Genomic DNA, 20,429 nt, shown 5'->3' with positions numbered 1-20,429 from the left:
CATAATAGGGATATGGGGAGCTGAGACAGGGGTCTCCCCACCTCTCCAAAGTGAGTTGGGTTCCATGGGCACCCCCACCCAAAGTGACTCCCGTCACATACACCTATATAAATGCCTTTATTAGAGAATAGTAATGTCATATTATGAGCCATTCTTCTAGTTCCTTCGTTTTTCCGGCTCTTAGGTAACTGCCTGTCCATACTGAAGGGACGGGCAGATAGCTATTCTGAGAGTCTGCAGGAGCTGGACATTGCACTTGCAAAATTTTTTTTAAATGCACATATTTTAACCTGCGAAAAAAGGTGCATTTATTTTTTTCAAAAAAGTAAACTTATTCTTTGAAGAATTCCAGGCATGGCATATTACACAGTTACACTGGTCAAGCTTGACCAGTGTAACTACAGTATGTATGTACCATACCTGGTCGATGCCCTATAAAAGCTGGAAATCACTACAGTGATCACCACTTGCTTCCAGGTCCCATGCTGAGCGGTTAGCCCAGGGGTAGGCAACCTGAGAGCCTCAGGACTACAATTTCCATCATGCCTCTGCAAGTCATAGCTGTAACTGTCAGTTTTGTAATCTTTGCAATGCCTCATGGGAAATGTAGTTCCACAACAGCTAGAGAGCCACAGGTTGCCTAACCCTGGGTTAGCCTAATGCATTCTGAACACACAGGAGGTTGGCTGATTGGTACGAGCACCAGAGAAAGCTTTGCATGTTCTGTATGAATGCTAAGCATTCTCTGATCAGATAAGGTGGAGACAGTAACATCACTGCCCCGGCTCTCCACCTCGTCCAATCGAAAAACTCCTTGTGTTCACTCAGAACATGTAAAGCATTTTCTAAATGACGCCTGTACTGAGCAGCCGACCTCCTGTGTTCACAATACATCAAGCCAGCCGCTCAGCAGAGCACGAGTTGAGTTTAATGTAGTAGCGGTGTCTGCTTCAGTGATTTCCAGCTTCCAGGGGCATCAGCCAGGTAAGTTATATACATAGTTACATTGCTCCCAGCTGGAACAATGTAACTGTTAAAATACCGTGCCTGGAATTCTTCTTTAAAGTGGTTGTAAACCTCAGACATGAAATATGAACAAAGCATATCCCTCTATATCATGTACTTGTCATAGTCCAGAGCACCAAGTGTCACTTCTGTCGGCTGCTTCCTTCCGCTGCTATCAGCACAAGTCACTTCTAACACAATTTCCTGACATCAAGAGAAAAATGGTGACAGGGGAGGGACCTTAAGCTGATTGATAGCCTCAGCTCTGTTCCTGTGTGATGTGGGGAGGAAGGTGTGTCCCCTCCCTCCAATCAGCACTCAGAGATCTCCTCACTGACCTCTGCAAAGTGTAACTTCAGCTCTTCACCCCCTTTTTTTCTGCTTTATAATATAGCACTTTGAACAGATGCAGAGAAGAGAAAACTGCAGATAAACCGATACAACTAATGCAGATGGATTTGTTTCATCTCTGTCAGTCACTTCATTGAGTATATGTAAGAGTTTACAAACACTTTAATTTTGTGTCAGCGTGCCTGTTTGTATTGTGTTTCATTATATGACATTATTATACTTTGATCAAGGCATTTATATTTAGAATGTCCACATAGAAGTGGTGTGGATATGTTTATAAAGGGTATCTGCCACTTTTTTTTAGTAAAGGATTCAGCTTTAAAATCGCATACATGACCCCAATCCCCATCTGAAAATCAGCCAAGTATTGCAGTTGCTCAAGGATTGATCAAGAGTCCTGTGCTGTACTGACCAGGGTGGATTCATAACATCCTAGCTGCCAGGGCTTCCGCTCTGCGAAGATGGCAAGTGACGAAACGCGTAGGATGGAGCATCGGACTGACGTCACTACGTTCCGATAGCGGCTGGCGTCTCAGATTTTTGAGACGGCTTATGTGTTTGTGCGGTTCATGCTGGTGTCGGCTATGACACTTTACAATGTGACAAGCTGTGACCAATCACAGCTCACACAGTATTTCTCAATGGCTGCAAGAATGCAGCCAGAGAGAAGGAGAAATGATTGCTTTTACAGTGTTTATGGGTGTAAAAGGAATCAGTGCAAAAAAAAAAAAAAAATCTGCATCACCCCCCACAAGTAGTACAGTGTCACCATGGTGACACTGTACTACTAGGGTGACAGTATGTTAAGAAAAAAATAAAAATAAAAATAAATAAAAATGTAAAAAAATTTTTTTTTTAATTATAATTTTTGGTTAAACTAATTTGGGTTATTTTTTTTTACTAAAAAAATAACTGAATACATTTTGGCCAAGATTTATGATGAAATGTTATTTGCAAAATTTTATAAGAAAACACTTTTTTTCAAACATTTTGGACTTTGGACTCATTTATATAGCAAAAAAAAATTAAAATCCCAGTGGTGAATAAATACCACCAAAATACAGCTTTATCTGTCTCAAAAAAATGCTCCAAAATTCATATGGGTACAGTGTTGCATGACCCCGCAATTGTCATTCAAAGTGTGATAGCGATGACAGCTGAAAATTGGCCTGGGCAGGAAGGAGGTAAAAGTGTCCGGACTTAAAGTGGTTAATGATATTCGCATACATCATATTAATTTATCGCTTTCACAAATAGAGTTTGATTTATTTTATTATTTATGTGATTATTATTGATTTAAATAAGCGCTACTTTTTTTTTTTTTAATCTAACTGGTGTTAGAAACCACGGGGCCCCTTACAGCCAACCTGACAGGACCCCCTTCCCCAACAAAAAAAAAAAAAACCAAATCAGTTTCCTATGCTTCAGCTACGAATGAACATAGTGAGTGATGGGTACCGATCACTCATTGTGTTCATTCAGGAAAGGAAGGGGCTGGGAAACATGACATTTACTGGACCCCTTCCTCCATTCTCCATCCTGAAGGATCCTTATTGCAGCTTGAAGTGTATTGCAGTGCTGGTGGGAAGGAGTGGATGGAAGCCAGCAGCACTGCAAGGGTGAGGAGCCTAGGCAGCAGGGGAAGAGGATGATGGGTATGGCGGGGGGGCAATTAGTGGAACTGATCCCCTGTATGACTCTCTCTAATGCAGCTGAAAGCCAGTGGAAGAGGAGAAGAAGCCGGCTATCAGCTGGCTGTAATTGCCCCCGCTGTGCCAATCACCCTCTCTGCCCACATCCTATTCACCCAGCTGCCTGGGCCCCGTACAGGAGGACTGGTAGTACCCCCTTATCCACGGCCCCGCTAGCTGCACAGTCAATATACTGTACATTTAGAGTTCCTAAATATGCCCATATAATAGGAGTGGTGCCTCCTGGGAAAGGCGTGTGCGCTGCATAACTCTTCCATCTACAATACAAAGTAGTGCTACCGGTATGTTTATAGAAGGTATTTGTGCTTTAAGCATTTGTTGTGCTCTTTTTTGATTACCTGGCAGGTTCTTTCTTCTGTCTAGAACATCTTTGGTACAAATCTTTTGTCCTAGGGGCAGATAACTGGGTGTGGAGTTTTTGGCATTGTGTGTTTAGGTGTATACATTTTTCAATTTTATAATGGTTTTACAGTATGTTAATCTTTGTGATCATTATAAGGTGGAGGGGGGGGGGGGGGGGGTGTCCTGCAAATGATTTGTACAGACTGACTGCTGTGGTTGTACGCTGTACCTGTCGTTCCCAGCAGAGATGATACAGTCGCATTGTATGTTGTATGGCCATTTGCCGTCGTGTGCACGAAGCCGAATTAATTTCAACAGGTCTCATAATTCTTCTCTTTGAAAAAGGTGGCCTTTGTGTTAAAGGGTTGGTTCACCTTTTCAGAAATAAAAATGAAAAGGTGGACTAACAGCGTACAACCCCCCCCCCCCCGGTCCCTGTTGTACTTGCTTCCGTATATTAAGAGCTGTCAGTGCCCATGTAGCCGGCTCAGTGGTCTGGGGATTAGTGGTGCACCGAAATGAAAAATTCTGGTGCCAAAATCGATACCGAAAATTCAGAACACGTGGCCGAAAACCGAACAGAGTAGGCTGCGTATGTGGGGGTGTGGAGGCTCTTTTTTTGTATCTTTTTCTACTTTCATATACATATATACAAAACACACACACACTAAATGGTTAGCACTTCCGCCTGGCAGCACCAGGGTCGTTGGTTCGAATCCCAACCACAGCACCACCTGCCTGGAATTTGCATGTTCTCCCTGTGCATGGGTTTCCTCCAGGTACTCTGGTTTCCTCCCACACTCCAAAGAGATGCTGGGAGGTGAATTGGATCCTGTCTAAATTGTCCCTAGTATGTGTATGTATGGATGTGAGTTAGGGACCTTAGATTGTACGCCCCTTGAGGGTTAGGGACCTTAGATTGTACGCCCCTTGAGGGTCAGGGACCTTAGATTGTACGCCCCTTGAGGGTCAGGGACCTTAGATTGTACGCCCCTTGAGGGTCAGGGACCTTAGATTGTACGCCCCTTGAGGGTTAGGGACCTTAGATTGTACACCCCTTGAGGGTCAGGGACCTTAGATTGTACACCCCTTGAGGGTCAGGGACCTTAGATTGTACGCCCCTTGAGGGTCAGGGACCTTAGATTGTACGCCCCTTGAGGGTCAGGGACCTTAGATTGTATGCTCCTTGAGGGTTAGGGACTGATGTGAATGTACAATATATAAAAAGCGCGGCGTAAATTGACGGCGCTATATAAGTACCTGAAAAATTAAAATATATATTTACACACACACACATATATATATATATATACATACACTTTTTTTTCGTTTGTTTTTTAACATGATTTTATTGTTATCACATAGGGGACCAATAGTTTCCTATGTAGCAGCATATAACTGACAGGTCATTTTTGTAGGGGGAGAGGGGGCAGAAGGGGAGCTGTGTATACAGTGAGGCTCCCTCACTGACTGTCACTATATGTCGGCGCCGATTTTTAAATGCAAGTTCCGGCTTTTTTTTTTTTCTTCACTATAGCTCACAGAATTAGCTGTCACTTTCCCCAGAGCTAAAGGAAACTTTGTTTCTTTTATCTAGGGAAAGAAACTAAAAGGAAACATTGTTTCTTTTAGCTGGGGGGAAAGTGACAGCCAATTCTCTGAGCTATAGTGAAGAAAAAAAAAGCCGGTAATTTAAAAACTGGCACATATAGTGACAGTCACTGTATACACTGCTCCTCTCCTGCCTTCTCAGGCGTCCCCTTCCCCCCTCACATCTGCAGTACACACAGTGCCCTGTATCGGCTATATTTCTCCTATAGACAGAATGCCAATAGGATTATTTTCGGCCGATAAGTTTCGGTGGCTGATATTTCGGTGCATCCCTACTGGGGATCTGATAGCAGTGTGCCATGTCATCTGTATCATTGTATGGCGAGAGAGAACACATGGGGGCTCTGCCGAAAATGGTAACGATGATTTGTACTCAGAAAACAGACGTACTACATCTATGTTAATATTGTTAAAGTTGTTGTTGGTAAGATTTATGTTTGTAACTTTATTCTGCCTAAAACATTTAACAGTGTCATTTCATGAGATAATTTACCAGGGCATGTTCTGGGGCGGGGCAGGGCAGGGCAGGGGTTGGGTGGGGCAACTGGTGCCAAGTAACTCTTAAGGCCTGGCTGGTAGCTCAGGACTTGAAATTTTGAGCCCTTCTCTAATGCATCTGTCATTGGTCTCAAGGACTGTAATATCCAATAAGACTCTCTAAAAAAAAAAAAAAAAAAAAAAAGATCCGAAGGTTGTTCATCCCAGATATGTGGACTTCATATTTCAAATACACTTCCAACACTATATTATACGCACAACATCCTGCGATGTCAAATGCAGAGAGGGACTGTGAGGATAACCGGCACACAGCAATAAATCAAGGACAATCCTTGACTTTAATAGAGACATTTTTGTCCTTCACCCACAATAAATGATTGCACAGCTCACCGTTTGGCTCTTTCCAGGTCATCGTTGGCCTGCTCCAGCTCCCTCACATATTTGTGAAGCTGGTCCTTGATATTTCGAGCGCGGCTCAGCTCGTCCTCCAGGAGGGACACCTGCTTGTAGCTCTGCGAGTACTGATGCTCCAGCTTCTCCTGAAATTTGAAAAAAAAAAAACATCAGAAGTCTCAAAGCTGAAAACTGCAGGGAAAAAAAAAAAAAAAAAAAAAAAGCTATATACAGCGTTGGAATACATATGCAGGAGCTGTTCACAAAGGATTTGTACTTCTGTTCATCCAGTCCTAAAAATGACACAGCTCAGGAGACCCAATGTTCCTTTTCTGCAGTTATGCAACTTGTCATCACCACACTCCCTGTCTATGACTGGAAAAGTGAAGGGAGCAGCAGCAGATGGATGACATCATCTCTCTGCTCTCTCATCCTGCCAGCAGATGTACATGTAGAATTCCTGATTGCCTTCAACTGCTGTCTCTCCCTCTCCCAGTCCAAGTACCCCAATATATTAGAGAAGGACCACAAATAAGGCCCACAGTCTCTGACCATCCCTTGCAGCCAGCCCAAAGCCTCTGACCATCCCTTGCAGCCAGCCCACAGCCTCTGCTCATCTCTCGGAGAAAGCCCACAGCCTCTGCTCATCTCTCGGAGAAAGCCCACAGCCTCTGCTCATCTCTCGGAGAAAGCCCACAGCCTCTGCTCATCTCTCGGAGAAAGCCCACAGCCTCTGCTCATCTCTCGGAGAAAGCCCACAGCCTCTGCTCATCTCTCGGAGAAAGCCCACAGCCTCTGCTCATCTCTCGGAGAAAGCCCACAGGCTCTGACCATCTCTCGGGGGAAAGCCCACAGGCTCTGACCATCTCTCTGGGGAAAGCCCACAGGCTCTGACCATCTCTCGGAGAAAGCCCACAGGCTCTGACCATCTCGGAGAAAGCCCACAGGCTCTGACCATCTCTCGGAGAAAGCCCACAGGCTCTGACCATCTCTCGGGGGAAAGCTCACAGCCTCTGACCATCTCTTGGACCAAGTCCACAGCCTCTGACCATCTCTTGGACCAAGTCCACAGCCTCTGACCATCTCTTGGACCAAGTCCACAGCCTCTGACCATCTCTTGGACCAAGTCCACAGCCTCTGACCATCTCTTGGACCAAGTCCACAGCCTCTGACCATCTCTTGGACCAAGTCCACAGCCTCTGACCATCTCTTGGACCAAGTCCACAGCCTCTGACCATCTCTTGGACCAAGTCCACAGCCTCTGACCATCTCTTGGACCAAGTCCACAGCCTCTGACCATCTCTTGGACCAACTCCACAGCCTCTGACCATCTCTTGGACCAAGTCCACAGCCTCTGACCATCTCTTGGACCAAGTCCACAGCCTCTGACCATCTCTTGGACCAAGTCCACAGCCTCTGACCATCTCTTGGACCAAGTCCACAGCCTCTGACCATCTCTTGGACCAAGTCCACAGCCTCTGACCATCTCTTGGACCAAGTCCACAGCCTCTGACCATCTCTTGGACCAACTCCACAGCCTCTGACCATCTCTTGGACCAACTCCACAGCCTCTGACCATCTCTTGGACCAACTCCACAGCCTCTGACCATCTCTTGGACCAACTCCACAGCCTCTGACCATCTCTTGGACCAACTCCACAGCCTCTGACCATCTCTTGGACCAACTGCAAAGCCTCTGACCATCTCTTGGACCAACTGCAAAGCCTCTGACCATGTCTTGGACCAAGTCCACAGCCTCTGACCATCTCTTGGACCAAGTCCACAGCCTCTGACCATCTCTTGGAGCAAGCCCAGAATCCCCCCAGAATCTTTGAGGATGAATTACTTCACAGTACATGTAGCTAAAAAGGCGAGTGAGGGTTTGTTAAAAATAAGTGAATAATGTAAAGTCTATAGTCTTGGCACAGGTGCACTTTAAATTTTAACAACCTGGCCAGCCTGTGCACAACGTCAGATAAAACCTCAACAGATAACATTTCTGTTCAGATGGATCACAACCAATCAATGGAAACTAGATCAGAGAATGTAAGTGAAAAAGGAGAGCGAATTGGTTTTCTGATCAAATTTTTAGAATCTGAAGTTATGGCACTTGTCCACCCAACAAGGCCTAAGTGTGGCAGCTTCACAGTTGCAAGAAAAGACAGGGAATGGTTAGATGTTACAACTTACCACACCTTCATCTACACTAAATCAGGAACACAAATATTTTAGGTATGCTGACGTTACAGTAACGAATACATATTTTATCTGAGCAAACAGACTGTATCAGACAAACCGGGTGTCTTACTTTCAAACTTTCCACTTCATATTTCAGCCTTTGGTTGTCCGCTAGCAAATCGCGGTTCCTTTGCTCTGCTTGCACCAGTTGAGTCTCCAGCTCGGCTTCCAATTCTCTGCTCCCTTCCTGAAACTCCACTAACTCGTCGCGTGCTTCCTGAAAACTAAAATAAAAAGGAAAAAAAGGTTACTTAATGGAAAGAGGACCTTTAGGGTCTCACAACAGCCAAATTCTTTCAGTTCTTCAACAAAGGCAGAGTGAGCGGAAGAGTCAAATGGTTACAATTGCAAACACTTTTGTGAACTCTTCCCATAACCAATACTACAGTTTTCAATGAGGTGGTTTTGAATTACAGAATGCCTTCAGTGCTTGGACACCAGCGGTAAACGTTTGTGTGGCTGACCTTCTGACAAGACAATATCAACAGAGCCACCCAATCACAGCTGGACTTTTGAATACTTATCTATTCTAAAAGGCACTGCTTGGTCTCGCCAAATTTTTGTTTTTTATTGCTCACCTTGCTGGAGAGAAAGCTGTACTGGAGCACAACCAGTGCAAGGATCTCCCTGCTTCATTCATTCACTATGGATCTGTGCTTCCTGCACCTCTAGTGCTGCTTCATGAATATCTTCCCACCAGTCATCAGAAGGGTAACATTTACAAGTGGAAGCAAAGCCCTGCCTCTACTAAGATGGCCACCTCCACATACAGGCACAGAGCAGAACAAGACATAAGTTAGTTAGTGCCCATTTACACTTGCAGTTGGGGGGGGGGGGGTTGACTGTAAAAACATGTGGTTGAACCCAGTTTTTTTACCAACCCCCCCCCCCCCCCGTTAAAGTGGCATGCCATACCCAAACTACTAAGCCTAAATCTATGCTCACCTCCATTCTATCTACCCTGTAAAATAAAAGATGTCGATGCTTATCTATTTTGAAGCCGCTCTGGTCTGGTCCCATAACCAGCTTCCAGCACAGACTTCAGCGTAGAGGAGGGACAGCTGACAACTGCCCCATAGTAAGCCTATGTGGGACGTCATCCCCCAGGCTCTGCAGCTGTTGTCACCGCCTCTCCTCTACACTGAAGCCGGTCATGTGACTGGATCAGAGCAACTTCAGAATAGGTAAGTAAAGACATCTTTCCTTTTACAGGGTAGATAGAATAGTCTTAGAATGGGGACCAACAGTCCCCTATGTGACAGCATATGAGTGACAGGCCATCTTTGCAGGGGGGGGGGGGGGGGGGCAGTGTCTGCAAGGAGGAGGCAGGTGAGGAGCAGTGTATATATAGAGAGGCTCCCTCACTAGCCGTCACTATATGTCAGTGCCAGTTTTTAAATGCAATTGCCGGCTTTTTTTTTTTTCTTCACCACAGCTCAGAGAATGAATGAAACTTTGTTTCATTTAGCTCGGGGAAAGTGACAGCTGATTCTCTGAGCTATAGTGAAGAAAAAAAACCCTAGCAATTGCATTAAAAAACCAGAACTGACATATAGTGACAGCCAGTCATATACACTGCTCCTCTCCTGCCTTTCTCCGCCCCCCCCCCCCCATCTGCGGTACACACAGGAAGAATTTAGCCGATACAGGGGACTGTGTGTACTGCAGGTGTGTGTGTGTGTCACTGTATGTCAGTGCTGGTTTTTAAATGCAGTTGCCAGGGTTTTTTCTTCACCATAGCTCAGAGAATGAATGAAACTTTGTTTCTTTTAGCTCGGAAAGTGACAGCTTTTTCTTGACTATAGCTCAGAGAATCAGCTGTCACCTTCCCCGAGCTAAAAGAAAAAAAGTTTCATTCATTCAATCTCTAAACTATGGTGAAGAAAAAACCCCGGCAACAGCATTTAAAAACCAGCACTGACATATAGTGACAGCCAGTCACTGTATACACTGCTCCTCTCCTGCCCCCCCCCCCCCCACATCTGCAGTACACACAGACCCCTGTATCGGCTAAATTTTTCCTATTGACAAAATGCCGATAGAGCTATTTTCGGCCGATATGTTTCGGTGCACCCCTAATTCCTGGCCTTGAAAGGGTTAAAAACTCCCACGGAATCCCTAGGCACATGGCGCACAGAATCACATAAACATCACCTCACCTCTGTTTATACGTCTGTGACAGCTTCTTCCAATACAAAATTTCCTCCTTGGGGCTCAGGAACTCCGGGACGTCTTCATTGTCCATGTTTAGGGAAATCTAGATAGAGAACAGGACAAGTCTAATGAGTCCAGTCGTTGTTTCCTGGGTGAACTCACACATGCAGGCCACGACTATAAGAAGGAAAGGAGCTGGCTGTTTTCTTGGGCCATAAACTTGTCCTCTCTTCGGTGCATTCTCTTTGTGCCGGTACAAAAAAACCCCCACAAAGTCAAACCCAATTACGAAGACCCCCTGCTTCTTCAGACTGTGGCGGATACAAAAGGCATTAAAAAAGGAGCCTGGTGGGTCGGATTGCCATTACTGCACACTACGCAAGTTCATACAAAAGTTACTAAAGGATTAAAACCCAACTCCAGCCTCAGTTATTTCCCTGACCAGTCACACTGCATTGTGCGATACACTGATAAAGCAACTGTGGTTCAATGTTTGCGCCTCATTTGTGCAATGAATGACGCCCATAATCCAACCACTTCCTCTGCCCCCTAGGGAGTCAAAGACACGCCTCCTTTGGACTACATGAGGTGTGTGTCCCCTCACACAGGGAGGAGTCAGCAGCCTCTCAGTGCATTGTGCAGAAGCAACTCATTCTGAGATTTGTAGCCCAAGAAATTCCATGTCACCTGGCTGTGCGCCACTCTACCCGTCCCATATTGCTGGAAACCAGAGAGTGAGGAGGCGGCAAGTCACATGACCACAACTTCGGATTAGGTTTTAAAGAGGCGCCGTCACCTGCTTATAAATGTGCGCATTGTCTCCTGATAGCCCTCCTCCCCAGCAAAGTGTGCTCACCGATCAGCACTGAGTGCCGATGCTGGAGTCCACACAGATTAGAGTGGTATGAAAGTGTTCCTAAACCCCGGACCCCGCATTCACTATATCTGATCTCCCCAGACCTCGCATTCACTATATCTGATCTCCCCAGACCCCGCATTCACTATATCTGATCTCCCCAGACCCCGCATTCACTATATCTGATCTCCCCGGACCTCGCATTCACTATATCCGCTCTCCCCGGACCCCGCATTCACTGTATCCGCTCTCCCCGGACCCCGCATTCACTATATCCGCTCTCCCCGGACCCTGCATTCACTATATCCGCTCTCCCCGGACCCCGCATTCACTATATCCGCTCTCCCCGGACCCCGCATTCACTATATCCGCTCTCCCCGGACCCTGCATTCACTATATCCGCTCTCCCCGGACCCCGCATTCACTATATCCGCTCTCCCCGGACCCCGCATTCACTATATCCGCTCTCCCCAGACCCCGCATTCACTATATCCGCTCTCCCCGGACCCCCCATTCACTATATCCGCTCTCCCCGGACCCTGCATTCATTATATCCGCTCTCCCTGGACCCCGCATTCACTATATCCGGTCTCCCCGGACCCCGCATTCACTATATCCGCTCTCCCCGGACCCCGCATTCACTATATCCGCTCTCCCCGGATCCCACATTCACTATATCTGCTCTCTCTCCGGACCCCACATTCACTATATTCGGTCTCCCTGGACCCTGAAGTCAGTATATCTGGTCTCCCACAGTACACAGAAGACGGAAATGCAATTATTTTAGTAAATATAAACTGCTGATGACAAAAGGTATTTAGCAGTCTTGTGACATCTATCAGTGTTCAGCACAGCACTGGTTAAAGAATATAGGAGTTTTCTTTCTGCTCTAGGAGGATGCAGGACCCCCAACTTCTATCCGGACAGTGCTGATCACACGCACTCTCCCAAGACGAAAAACAAAAAACCTCTCTAGCAATACACACCAAACTGAGCATGTGCAGCGTGTCGCCACACCATATGTCTTATCAGGAGATAAGATTGGGACACTAGAAAAAGAACAGCTCCCGAACGTCAGTTTATCAGCAGCGGTGTACATGAGCCGTTAGGAGATAACAGAAGATGGTAGATTCTGCCACTATGAAGCCGAATACATCCATTCCCAGGCCCTTCCATGGCAGATGATGTCACAGGCGGCTACTGACAGACATCCTCGGCAAGGCACTTCTGTGAACATGTGGCAACCAGATGACGTCACCCCCAGCTCTGCCGGGACCGAAAAATTCTGCTACGGCTGCAAAGACCAAAAACCAAAACACAATGTGATGCAATCCGAGGCTCACGGCAAGCAAGTCCTGTGAATGAGTGCCGTCTGCAACCGGCTGGGCTGTGGGCCGGGTTCACACTTGTGCGGTGCAGCACATCGCATGTAATTCGCACAGGAACCGCACCACACACACAAATCGCATGTAATTCGCACAGGAACCGCACCACACACAAATCGCATATGATTCGCAAGGAACCGCACCACACCACACACAAATCGCATATGATTCGCAAGGAACCGCACCACACCACACACAAATCGCATATGATTCGCAAGGAACCGCACCACACACAAATCGCATGCGATTTGCACAAGAACCGCACCACACACAATTTACATATGATTCGCACAGGAACCGCACCACACACAAATCGCATGTGATTTGCACAGGAACCGCACCACACACAATTTACATATGATTCGCACAGGAACCGCACCTCACACAAATCGCATGCGATTCGCACAGGAACCGCACCACACAAAATTTACATATGATTCGCACAGGAACCGCACCTCACGCAAATCGCATGCGATTCGCACAGGAACAGCACCGCACCACACGCAAATCGCATGCGAATCGCACAGGAACAGCACCGCACCACATACAAATCACATGTGATTCGCACAGGAACAGCACCGCACCACACACAAATCACGTGATTCACACAGGAACCGCACAACTATTCTTGATTCAGCCCGGGTTCACACTGATGTGGTGCAGAATTTGCAGCGTTTTCTGTGCAAATACCACACCGCATCAGAAACGCACCCCGTTCATGCGAACCGCTGGGGGGGTGTACGTTAAGACCAGGGTGGATAAAAATCAATGATTTTTTTTTAATTTTTTTAAAAAAAAATAGTTTTCATTTAAATCGGATTTTTTTTAAATAAAATGCTTTTTGAGGAAAATAAATTACCATCCAAAGGTTATTCCATCATGAAATAAAGATTTGTTTTTTAATTATGTAGAATAAGGCTGTACGTGTTTATTTTTTTTGGTAAATAAATTCCATGAATCCATTCACAATGTCATGCTCTTCCAGAGGTTTCTGTAAGATTATTGGGCAGTTTCTCTGCCTACAAGATATTATCACAGATGTTCGGTTTACTTTTGCAGTTCTCAAAACTGAATTGGACTCAGCGGAGATCACATGCCGCCTCTTCACAGCAAAAATGTTATAACATGAACAGAGTTAAGAAAAAGACCTTCATCCTAACTTCTACAAACCTATGAATACAGAATCAACCCCTTCAGTGCTAAGGTGCAAGAAGTTCAGTGAATAGAATAGAAACAATATTTTTCTGATTGTTTGAAGTGGAATAGATCTGCACAAGAAGAAAGTGACACTAAGTGTGAGGAGGAGGAAGGGGCTGACAGTGTGAGGAGGAGGAAGGGGTTGACAGTGTGAGGAGGAAGGGGCTGACAGTGTGAGGAGGGAGGGGCTGACAGTGTGAGGAGGGAGGGGCTGACAGTGTGAGGAGGGAGGGGCTGACAGTCTACGTTTCTTCAAATATATATATTTTGTTTAGCCAAATTAGTTACCAAACATCGCTTCTCGGCCTTTTGGCTAAGATCAAGTGTAGTATCTGTTCTTATCAGTGTCCAGTGGGGGTGCTCCCGACCATTCTAGTTTACGGGGATGGTTGTTGTACAGTACCCTTACTGGTATGATGGGGGTCCGGAAGGCTAGTACCGGAGGGACAGAAACCAGGGAGCGCCATGATTCGTTCTGGGGCCTTGGGAGTAATTCCTCTGGGGAGACCGGAAAGACCCAGTACCTCCTGATCTGAACATGCTACCTTGGTCTGGCCTGGGGCTGGGGACGCAAAAAGTCCGCAAACTCAGTGCCCCCTGGGGAAGACGCTCTCAGGGGTGTCACTAGTAACACTTGGGTGTGGGACCCCACGGTGTGAAGATGACACATGGCCACTGTTTTTCACTTCTTTTTGCACAGCGCCCTAAGGACCAGGTCTTTTGGCTAAGTCCGGGGCAATTTTTGCTACAGGCCTCAGGGCCTGGTCTGTGCACAATTCGGCACGGTACCACTTTTTTATTTTCTATTTATTTACCACTCCCACGTTTTGTCACTTTTTCTGTTCTTATGTGTGTGTTTTTCACGGATGGAGGGTGTGGGTCCTCGGGCCTTACCTGAAGTCTAGGGGGAGGATGTGTGGCCATACGGTTTCTTCCTCCCCTGATCCCTAGGGGGTTTTCTCTTCGGGAGAACCCCCTTGCCTAGTACTGGATGTCCGGCTTCGGCTGGGCATAAGGAACGGTGGTCCACCAGGCCTTTTGGCCAGGAGGACCAAATGGGAACCTTGTCCCTGTCAGGAGCTTCGTGCCCCGGGGGATCAGGCGAACGGTCCAACCCTTTCGGGGGTAGGACAAACACACCCCTAAGTGCACTTTTTCGTGTGGTGTTCGCACTTGCACTTTTTTTGTGATCACTTACGGGTTTTTCGTTGTAGTTGCACGTTTGCGGACTTAAAAAAAAAAAAAATAAAAAATTAGTTACCAAACATGGATGTTTAAGCAAATCACAGATGCTGGAATGTTATCGTTTCAGTTGAATAAATCTATTTAAATTGTTATTATTAAGGTAATGATTATTTTTCTCCTTCCTAAGTACAACAGAAAAGTTGTCCAAATATGAATGATTAACCTATTAAACTGGGGATAAAAAACGAATATGAAAAGTTGTTATTCTACAAATCTTCATCTACTTGTATATTAAAGTTATACCAGCAAGAATTAGGATTAGGATTTATATCAAGCCTTACTGACTAGTGATTTAAATCAGATCCACCCTGGTTAAGACCCCAAAAGCGGTCCACAAAATGCAGTGCGATGTGCAGAATGGGATCACATAGGTGTGAATACCCATGCAAAAAGTGTACTGCACCTTTTTGGTGCGGGCGCGGTGCGATTAGAGCCATACAAAATGTACGACTTCGATCGCACCGCACACAAATCCCATGTGATTTGCAGAGGAATGCGGTGTGGTTCCTGTGCGAATCACATGCGATATACCGCACCGCATGTATGTGAACCCGGGCTAAAGTCCAACTCTGGGAACCAGAAAAAGAACCCCATTGCACAAGGACCTCCCCAAACTGCAAGGGTTAAATTGTGGATGGGTCTAGGGATTGAGGAATAACCCGTGTTCTGTACTGCACCCCTTGCTCCAGCCGGCTTCCTCCACACCGTGCTACTGGTCCCTCGCGGTATCTACTCTAGGGCAGCCAAGATGGTGGTTGCACACTGACATCACCAGTGACATCATCACATACAATGCGGGTCTTGATTATACGAGAGCCCCCCTACAACCCGGAGCAGAAGTGCGCTGGAAGGGGAGCGAGGAATAAGGTAAGGTGCATTTAAAGAACATTTCCGAGCAAAAAAAAAAAAAAAAGGTTTCCCATGCAGTGGGGCTGTGACTTCTATCAAGTGTCCAGCAGAGCACTGGTTAAAGCTTGTAGGAGGAGTTTTCATTCTCCTCTAGGAGGATGCAGAACCCCTGACCTTTGTCTGGTCAGTGCTGATGGGCCCTGTGCTGATCGCATGCACTCTTCCAAGAAAAAGAAAATCCCTAGCAATACACACCAAACTGAGCATGTGCAGAGTGACTCCTAGAGCTCCGTACTATCAGCAGATGGATAGGGGACCGTAGAAGAAGGGGTATATAGTACAGATCTCTCCATATAACACACATACAGTATATAGTACAGATCTCTCCATATAACACACACACAGTATATAGTACAGATCTCTCCATATAACACACAGTATATAGTACAGATCTCTCCATATAACACACACAGTATATAGTACAGATCTCTCCATATAACACACACAGTATATAGTACAGATCTCTCCATATAACACATACAGTATATAGTACAGATCTCTCCATATAACACACAGTATATAGTACAGATCTCTCCATATAACACATACAGTATATAGTACAGATCTCTCCATATAACACACACAGTATATAGTACAAATCTCTCCATATAACACACACACAGTATATAGTACAGATCTCTCCATATAACACACACACAGTATATAGTACAGATCTCTCCATATAACACACATACTGTATATAGTACAGATCTCTCCATATAACACACAGTATATAGTACAGATCTCTCCATATAACACACACAGTATATAGTACAGATCTCTCCATATAACACACACAGTATACAGTACAGATCTCTCCATATAACACACAGTATATAGTACAGATCTCTCCATATAACACACAGTATATAGTACAGATCTCTCCATATAACACACACAGTATATAGTATAGATCTCTCCATATAACACACTGTATATAGTACAGATCTCTCCATATAACACACAGTATATAGTACAGATCTCTCCATATAACACACACAGTATATAGTATAGATCTCTCCATATAACACACTGTATATAGTACAGATCTCTCCATATAACACACAGTATATAGTACAGATCTCTCCATATAACACACACAGTATATAGTACAGATCTCTCCATATAACACACACAGTATATAGTACAGATCTCTCCATATAACACACACAGTATATAGTACAGATCTCTCCATATAACACACACAGTATATAGTACAGATCTCTCCATATAACACACACTGTATATAGTACAGATCTCTCCATATAACACACACAGTATATAGTACAGATCTCTCCATATAACACACACAGTACAGATCTCTCCATATAACACACACAGTATATAGTACAGATCTCTCCATATAACACACACAGTATATAGTACAGATCTCTCCATATAACACACACACAGTATATAGTACAGATCTCTCCATATAACACACACAGTATATAGTACAGATCTCTCCATATAACACACACAGTATATAGTACAGATCTCTCCATATAACACACACAGTATATAGTACAGATCTCTCCATATAACACACAGTATATAGTACAGATCTCTCCATATAACACACACACAGTATATAGTACAGATCTCTCCATATAACACACAGTATATAGTACAGATCTCTCCATATAACACACACACAGTATATAGTACAGATCTCTCCATATAACACACAGTATATAGTACAGATCTCTCCATATAACACACTGTATATAGTACAGATCTCTCCATATAACACACATACTGTATATAGTACAGATCTCTCCATATAACACACACAGTATATAGTACAGATCTCTCCATATAACACACACAGTATATAGTACAGATCTCTCCATATAACACACTGTATATAGTACAGATCTCTCCATATAACACACACACTGTATATAGTACAGATCTCTCCATATAACACACACAGTATATAGTACAGATCTCTCCATATAACACACACAGTATATAGTACAGATCTCTCCATATAACACACACAGTATATAGTACAGATCTCTCCATATAACACACATACAGTATATAGTACAGATCTCTCCATATAACACACACAGTATATAGTACAGATCTCTCCATATAACACACACACTGTATATAGTACAGATCTCTCCATATAACACACACAGTATATAGTACAGATCTCTCCATATAACACACATACTGTATATAGTACAGATCTCTCCATATAACACACACAGTATATAGTACAGATCTCTCCATATAACACACACACAGTATATAGTACAGATCTCTCCATATAACACACACAGTATACAGTACAGATCTCTCCATATAACACACATACTGTATATAGTACAGATCTCTCCATATAACACACACACAGTATATAGTACAGATCTCTCCATATAACACACATACAGTATATAGTACAGATCTCTCCATATAACACATACTGTATATAGTACAGATCTCTCCATATAACACACATACAGTATATAGTACAGATCTCTCCATATAACACACATACAGTATATAGTACAGATCTCTCCATATAACACACACACAGTATATAGTACAGATCTCTCCATATAACACACATACTGTATATAGTACAGATCTCTCCATATAACACACACAGTATATAGTACAGATCTCTCCATATAACACACATACTGTATATAGTACAGATCTCTCCATATAACACACACAGTATATAGTACAGATCTCTCCATATAACACACATACTGTATATAGTACAGATCTCTCCATATAACACACACACAGTATATAGTACAGATCTCTCCATATAACACACACAGTATATAGTATAGATCTCTCCATATAACACACACAGTATATAGTACAGATCTCTCCATATAACACACACAGTATATAGTACAGATCTCTCCATATAACACACACAGTATATAGTACAGATCTCTCCATATAACACACACAGTATATAGTACAGATCTCTCCATATAACACACACAGTATATAGTACAGATCTCTTCATATAACACACACAGTATATAGTACAGATCTCTCCATATAACACACACAGTATATAGTATAGATCTCTCCATATAACACACACAGTATATAGTACAGATCTCTCCATATAACACACACAGTATATAGTACAGATCTCTCCATATAACACACACAGTATATAGTACAGATCTCTCCATATAACACTGTATATAGTACAGATCTCTCCATATAACACACATACAGTATATAGTACAGATCTCTTCATATAACACACACAGTATATAGTACAGATCTCTCCATATAACACACACAGTATATAGTACAGATCTCTCCATATAACACACACAGTATATAGTACAGATCTCTCCATATAACACATACAGTGGAGATCTGTCCAGCGGTTCCTGAATACAATGCACAGCGCAGGGTGGGGGGAATCGGGCCGATGATGATAAATGACAGAACAGCAGCCTATCTGATGTCTCATTTCCTGAAAGGAAGGAGGATTGTTTTTTGTATTTTTTTTTGAACCCGGACAATCCCAAGTCTCATTTCTAGTCCTTTCACTTCCTGCTTCACAGATTCCCCGCATGGTGTGACCTCAGCGGACTGGAATGTGCTGTAAGGAAAGTGTGACACCGTGCTGAGTGTTCTGTATTATGATGTCATCTGAGAGGAGCCGGCACAAGGAGGGCCATTCAGCATGGAGAGCCCATCACTCCTCTCTGACAGATGGGACAAGGACACCATTTCACTGCAAATAGGGGGGGGGCAAAGGAACTGGTCTCTCCAGCTGGAACTACAAGACCCAGCGCAACTTGTCCATCCTCTTTATTGTATGTATTGAAGAATATAAATCCCTGTTTTTAACCACTTGCCTACCGGGCACTTATACCCCCTTCTTTACCAGGCCAATTTTCAGCTTTCAGCGCTGTCGCACTTTGATTGACAATTGCGCGGTCATGCAACATTGTACCCATATGAAATTTGTATCATTTTTTTCTCACAAATAGAGCTTTCTTTTGGTGGTATTTACTCCCCACTGGGCGCTTTACTATTTGCGCTATAACCAAAAAATGCAAAAGATTTGAAAAAAAAAAAAAAAAAAGTTTCTTTGTTTCTATTATAAAATTTTTCAAACAGGTAATTTTCTCCTTCACTGATGTGCGTTGATGAGGCTGCACTGCTGGGCACTGATAGGCAGCACTGATGGGCACTGATAGGCGGCACTTATAGGCAGCACTGAGGTGGCACGGATAGGCAGCACTGATAGCTGGCACTGACTGGTATCACTGCTGGGCACTGACTGGCACAACCGCTGGGCGCTGACTGGTGGCACTGACTGGCAGCACTGCTGGGTGGCACTGCTGGGCACAGGTGGGTGGCACCGGTGTGTGGCACTGCTGGGTGGCACTGCTGGGTGGCACAGGTGAGCGGAACTGGTGGGTGGCACAGGTGAGCGGAACTGGTGGGTGGCACTGCTGGGCACCGATCATCAGGGCACTGATCATCAGTGCCCTGATGATGGGTGCCGATCCCCGCTCTGACAACTGCC

General features: G+C 44.6%; 1 protein-coding gene and 1 pseudogene across 2 annotated transcripts in view; one reads left to right on the top strand and one right to left on the bottom strand.

Annotated features, from left to right (window-relative positions):
• Positions 1–20,429, bottom strand: part of LOC149427112 (nuclear distribution protein nudE-like 1-A) — a 48,471-nt gene that overhangs the window by 13,901 nt on the left and 14,141 nt on the right. For both annotated transcript variants that reach the window (XM_089668249.1, XM_089668250.1), the window contains exons 2-4: positions 10,309–10,406; positions 8,220–8,373; positions 5,910–6,058 (exon numbers count right to left, since the gene is read on the bottom strand). In XM_089668249.1, the coding sequence (XP_089524375.1) occupies positions 5,910–6,058; positions 8,220–8,373; positions 10,309–10,406 (401 nt within the window). The remainder of the gene's footprint in view (positions 1–5,909; positions 6,059–8,219; positions 8,374–10,308; positions 10,407–20,429) is intronic.
• LOC149427113 (U2 spliceosomal RNA) lies at positions 14,035–14,149 on the top strand (annotated as a pseudogene).

This window comes from Staurois parvus, unplaced genomic scaffold, assembly GCF_062004578.1.
Source record: "Staurois parvus isolate SC_StPar_1 unplaced genomic scaffold, SC_StPar_1.0 ptg004017l, whole genome shotgun sequence".
In the NCBI taxonomy this organism is placed as follows: Eukaryota; Metazoa; Chordata; class Amphibia; order Anura; family Ranidae; genus Staurois; species Staurois parvus.
The sequence above is the reverse complement of the archived record's forward strand: the minus strand, read 5'-3'. Positions and strand labels throughout refer to the sequence as shown.